Source organism: Mesocricetus auratus, unplaced genomic scaffold (genome assembly GCF_017639785.1).
Source record: "Mesocricetus auratus isolate SY011 unplaced genomic scaffold, BCM_Maur_2.0 Super-Scaffold_100031, whole genome shotgun sequence".
Lineage (NCBI taxonomy): Eukaryota > Metazoa > Chordata > Mammalia > Rodentia > Cricetidae > Mesocricetus > Mesocricetus auratus.
In genome coordinates this window covers 6,925,343-6,930,925 of record NW_024429212.1, presented here as the reverse complement: position 1 = coordinate 6,930,925, position 5,583 = coordinate 6,925,343, and the positions used below count along the sequence as shown (strand labels likewise).

The 5,583-nt window shown below is 55.8% G+C and overlaps 1 protein-coding gene across 1 annotated transcript; it reads left to right on the top strand.

The window, feature by feature from the left end:
• The first annotated feature begins 313 nt into the window (after positions 1-313).
• Sox1 (SRY-box transcription factor 1) lies at positions 314-3,487 on the top strand. The gene has a single exon (XM_005073348.3). It carries the CDS (start codon positions 323-325, stop codon positions 1,496-1,498), a length of 1,176 nt encoding a protein of 391 aa, XP_005073405.3. The 5' UTR covers positions 314-322; the 3' UTR covers positions 1,499-3,487.
• The last annotated feature ends 2,096 nt before the right edge of the window (positions 3,488-5,583 follow it).

Below are 5,583 nucleotides of genomic sequence, written 5' to 3'. Positions count from 1 at the left end.
GACTGCACCTGTTTGCACAGCTCAGCCGAGAGCGCCCGGACTGCGGCACCGGCGGCGGTGGCGGCGATCACTCTGGCCATCGGCCTCTTTGGCAAGTGGTTTGTGCACCCGGAGAAACTTTCCACCTGCGAGCTGGACCCGCGCTAAGTGCGTGTGCTTTTGCCTCTTTTTTGTTGTTGCCTCCACCCAACCCCCTTCTCTCTGCTAGGCACCCCCCCCCAGTCTCTCTGGGCTGATCCTCTCTCCACCCACCCACCTCCACCCGGCCGTCTATGCTCCAGGCCCTCTCTTTGCGGTACCGGTGAACCCGCGAGCCGCCCAGATGTACAGCATGATGATGGAGACCGACCTGCACTCGCCCGGCGGCGCCCAGGCGCCCACGAACCTCTCGGGCCCGGCCGGGGCGGGCGGGGGCGGTGGTGGGGGCGGGGGCGGCGGCGGCGGCGGGGGCACCAAGGCCAACCAGGATCGGGTCAAGCGGCCCATGAATGCCTTCATGGTGTGGTCCCGCGGACAGAGGCGCAAGATGGCCCAGGAGAACCCCAAGATGCACAACTCGGAAATCAGCAAGCGCCTGGGGGCCGAGTGGAAGGTCATGTCCGAGGCCGAGAAGCGGCCGTTCATCGACGAAGCCAAGCGACTGCGCGCGTTGCACATGAAGGAGCACCCGGATTACAAGTACCGGCCGCGCCGTAAGACCAAGACGTTGCTCAAGAAGGACAAGTACTCGCTGGCCGGTGGGCTGCTGGCGGCCGGCGCCGGTGGCGGTGGTGCGGCCGTGGCCATGGGCGTGGGCGTGGGCGTCGGGGCGGCGGCGGTGGGCCAGCGCCTGGAGAGCCCGGGCGGCGCGGCGGGAGGCGGCTACGCGCACGTCAACGGCTGGGCAAACGGCGCCTACCCCGGCTCGGTAGCCGCGGCGGCCGCGGCCGCAGCCATGATGCAGGAGGCACAGCTGGCCTACGGGCAGCACCCAGGCGCGGGAGGCGCGCACCCGCACGCGCACCCGGCGCATCCGCACCCGCACCATCCGCACGCGCATCCTCACAACCCGCAGCCCATGCACCGCTACGACATGGGCGCACTGCAGTACAGCCCCATCTCCAACTCTCAGGGCTACATGAGCGCGTCGCCTTCGGGCTACGGCGGCATCCCCTATGGCGCCGCGGCCGCCGCCGCCGCCGCCGCTGGCGGCGCGCACCAGAACTCGGCTGTGGCGGCCGCGGCGGCTGCAGCGGCAGCATCCTCGGGTGCCCTAGGCGCCCTCGGCTCGCTGGTTAAGTCAGAGCCCAGCGGCAGTCCGCCGGCCCCCGCGCACTCGCGGGCGCCGTGTCCCGGGGACCTCCGTGAGATGATCAGCATGTATCTGCCCGCCGGCGAGGGTGGCGACCCGGCGGCGGCAGCGGCGGCCGCGGCCCAAAGCCGGCTGCACTCGCTGCCACAGCACTACCAGGGCGCGGGCGCGGGCGTCAACGGTACGGTGCCCCTGACGCATATCTAGCGCCGCGGGGACGCCGGGGACACTGTGGCTCGAGGCCGCCGACCCGGCGGCGAAGAGCGTGAGACCTGGCGCCGGAGCCTTCGGGGCTCGACTTTGTACAAACGTTCTTGTAAAAAGACCGCTCTGGGGAACCCAGCACCAGGTGACGTCTGCCCTCTCTCACCTTTCCCGTGACTCCGAGGCGCTGGCACCAGGCTGGCATCTTAGACTGAACTTTGGTGTTTTCACGAAACCTTTTGTACAGTATTTATCGTCCGCAGAGGAGGCACACAACGTTTTCTCGGCTCGGGAGGACAAAAGACAAAACCCAGCGAGGCGATGCCAACTTTTGTATGACTGCCGGCACTGTAACTTTCTCCGGGCTTTGCTTCCCGCCGCCGGCTCTTCTGCCTGAGGCCGAGTGACCTCGAGCTGTTCTCAATTGTTATAAATGTAGTAAGGCAGATCCAAACATTTACAAGTTTGTTTTTGTTTCTTGTTTCTTGTTTTTTTTTTTGTTTATTTGTTTGGGTTTTTTTTTGTAGTTACCGATCTTTTGGGTTGGCTGGTTCATTTATACCGTGATCCCCTCTCAGACGGTGGAGATATATATATTCTGGGTTTTGTAAAACTCTGTATCCGAGCATTTCCATTTTTGTTTTGTTTTGTATTATTTCTTGTAAATGCGTTGTGACATTTTATTTTAGGCGTTGCGGTACGGGGGGTGGGGAAGAGGAGTCAGATGATGTACATAGCCTGCAAATCTTTCATCTTAAAAAAACAAACAAACCCGAAAATAAAAAAGAGAGATCCCCCCAAAAATACATCAAAATTTGAATCAATGAGTTTAAGAAAGGAAGGCCCGTTTCTCTATGAAATTGAAACGTGCTAATTTTACATGCATGTTATATGAGTTAAAAATACAATCCGCAATCTGTTGGAGGAGAAATTATCAGTATGACCCAAGAGTAAGGAAACCCCACCAAGCACCAAGCGGAGGGCAGCTTTTCAGTGGCTTTATTCAGTGAGAGAGGAGAAAGACAAACTATGTAGCTTATTTTGTAGAGTTTAAGGTAAGACAGAAGGGAAGTAACTACAAAAATTTAGCTGCCACGGTCCTGCCCCCCCCCCCATTTCTTTGCTGTGTCTCTGCCCTTCACCTCCTGTGGTAGTTTTTGAGGCGGCTTGGTCCTGACTGGAAGGAGATGGGGCAGTGCTCGATGGTGGAGCTGGTGGGCAGAGGCCAAGGATGGGGGACAAAGACCGAGACAGTGTGCCTTTGATATCTCTGTAATTGGGATTGTAAGTAAAATTGCCTTCCTTCAGAGGAAGCAGTCCTGACCCAGAACTCCCAACACTGAAGTGTCCCTCACCCAGGTCCTACCCCAACTCCTCCCTCTTCCTCTCTGGAAAAAGGCAACATGATTTTTCGATTTTCTTACACACACACACACACACACACACAGAACCGACCACCCCCTCTCCTGTGTGAAACGGGATGCAGGTTGCTAGGGAATGTAAACACAGACGGTGGTGTTTATTATCCCTGACCATGAGGTTGTTTGATGCTTTAAAGATTTTTAATTATATTTTTTCTAGGTGTTTATTGGTACATTGCAGGGTTTTTTTTCCTGGAATTTAAAGTTTTCTGTAAAACTTTGTCTTCAAATAATCTGACAGCATTAAACATTGCATTTAAAAGTTATACTGCAGCAAATATGTTTTGAAATTAATCATGGCATTTAGAATGAAATTCTATTTTTGAAGGAAATTTTCCGTAACTCTGGAGGGAAATAATACTAATTCAGCACCTTCCTATTTTCTTCTCTCTCTCTCTCTCTCTCTCTCTCTCTCTCTCTCTCTCTCTCTCTCTCTCTCTCTCTCCCCCTCTCTCTCTCACTCTCTTGGACTAGTCATTCAAAAGTGGACTTACTCTATCAATTCAGTAAGACCTTAGCTTGGCCTACATTGGAGAATACCTTTGAGTATAAATGCTAATCTTACAAGTGACATGTGTGATTTTTTAAGTGATTTTGATGAATTTTCTTAAACCCTCATTCCTTGAAGTGATTGCAAGAGATTCAAAGATGATGCCCACTGCTTTCTGATAAGGTAATAAAAGGACCCCCCCTTCTTTACTTTTCCTTTAGGACTTTTGCTCTGTTGTTTCCAGAACTGCTTTGCTTGCTTCGGAGCCCAGGGAGGGAGCAGCACTCAGGCTGTCTGGGAAGAAGAGCCCGTAACCTCCTCAGGGAAATTCTAGGGTGCTTGCAGGGTCCAGCCCACCTTCCCCTTAATACACAAGGGTCTTTGGTGACTGGCCTCCAAAGTCGCCTTCTTCTTTAGTGGGAACAGGGGTACCCACACTCTGTCGTGCCTGGACTTCTGGGGTTCACTGCCATAGGAGTTATGGGCCGACTTTAAGTGGAACACAACGAGTGAAGTTAGCCGTCTCGAGAATACCAGACAGCTCAGCCCCCTCATTTTGTGTTTTGTGTTCCCTGCTTGAGCTCCACCCAGTGATCTGGGGTTCTTTGTGCCAGGCCTCCAAGCCACCTTCCTTTGGGTTCTACTGATGTGAACGCCTGAGGAGAAATTCTCTAATGACTTAATTTGAAAACAAAGCAGGAGGATTAGGGTGAACTCCTCTCGAGATTGAAGCCAGCTCCGGGCAAGCTCTCTCCAGTTTGAGTGAGTGGAGAGAATTTTCTCCTACGCCTTACTTGGAGCCCAACTCAGATACAGTTCCTATCCAGAATCTTTATGATCTTTATTACAAGATAATTCACTTCCAACGCACGGGCGGTGTTTCGTTCTATTAGTGCAATTTTGTTTAAAATCTGTGTGGAGAGTGGGGCGGAATCCTTGTGAAGCCTGGATAAAGTTTGCATAACTTTGTGTGAGGCTTCAGGGTGGCTTCGAAACTCACCTGTGAACTAAGCAAGGTGGTTTGCTTCACGCCGCGCCTGCCCTCTCTCCTCTCCTCTCCCCTTCCCTCTCTTCTCGTCCCCTTTCTTTCCTCTTCACTTCAGAAAACAAAAAAGCCAAACTTATTAGCCCCCTTTTTTACTGTTAGCACCGAGACGACGTTGACACCCTCCCTCCAACCCACTAGTAGGCAGATGAAACGAATTAATGTTTTTAAAGGAGTTGCGGGCGCAGCGCGCGTGATCTGCAGATGTGTCGGGATGTGACTGATAGGTCTATTAAAATCATGCGTGTGGGAGAAGAATAACACTCATATTCCCGCATTTCATCCCCCCCCACCCCCGACAAAGACTGGGCACTGCCGAGCTCTGTCTCCGGAAAATTCCAGTCAGTTGGAGAAGCCCTCCCCAGCACTCGTGCTCGCAGGCTGTCTCTGTCCAGCTGGGGTCCAGAGCCGCTGGCTCCCGGCCCCTGTGCTCTAGTGGTCACGCCCTCTCCCCACCCAACTTCCGCAGCGGGTGTCCGGGAGCCGGGCGGTGGAATCCAATCCGAGGTTAGAGTCCTGGGAAAGTTCAGGAGAAAAGCAGACTTGGCCTTGGCGCAGAGACTAGTTGGCGGGATCGAGAGGCCCCGGCGGATGGGGAGGAGGGATGCTGCGCGGTTCCCGGGGGGAGAGAGCGCCAGAGTTCTGAGCAGGGTGGCGGGTGGACTCGTCGCAGCCAGGCTGCCTCTGCTGGCTAGAGGCTGGGGCGCCGCACCCCTTCCTCTCCTCCTGCCCTCCTCCTCCTCGCCCCTCCCGCTTCCTCTCTAGCTGCGCGCCCCGCAAGACCTGACTTCACCGGCCCCTAGGACCAGCCAGCGGGCCAGTGCGGCCTCGGACAGCGCCACATCCCGGGTGTTGGGGCCAGGACCCCACGGGGAGCGGCTGGCCTCCCTTGGTGCTCTGCCTCCGGGGTCCCAAGTCACGCTTCGGTGGCTCTGCTCGCGGCTGAGTCCCTCACCTCGCCCTTCTCCCAAGCCCCTCTCTGCACCCTCTCGCCCGCCACTTCTCCCCTTCCTCTCCGGTCCCCTCGCCCTCCATCCGCAGTCTGTGCTCTCGCTGGGCTCTCCCTGGACGCACTGACAGGCCCTCCCTTTGTCTTGATCCTCGGTCAGATGCGCGCCTCCGAGGCCCCTCT

Coding starts and splice junctions, on each gene's coding strand:
- Sox1 (XM_005073348.3), top strand. CDS start 323: ATGTACAGCATGATGATGGAGACCGACCTGCACTCGCCCGGCGGCGCC.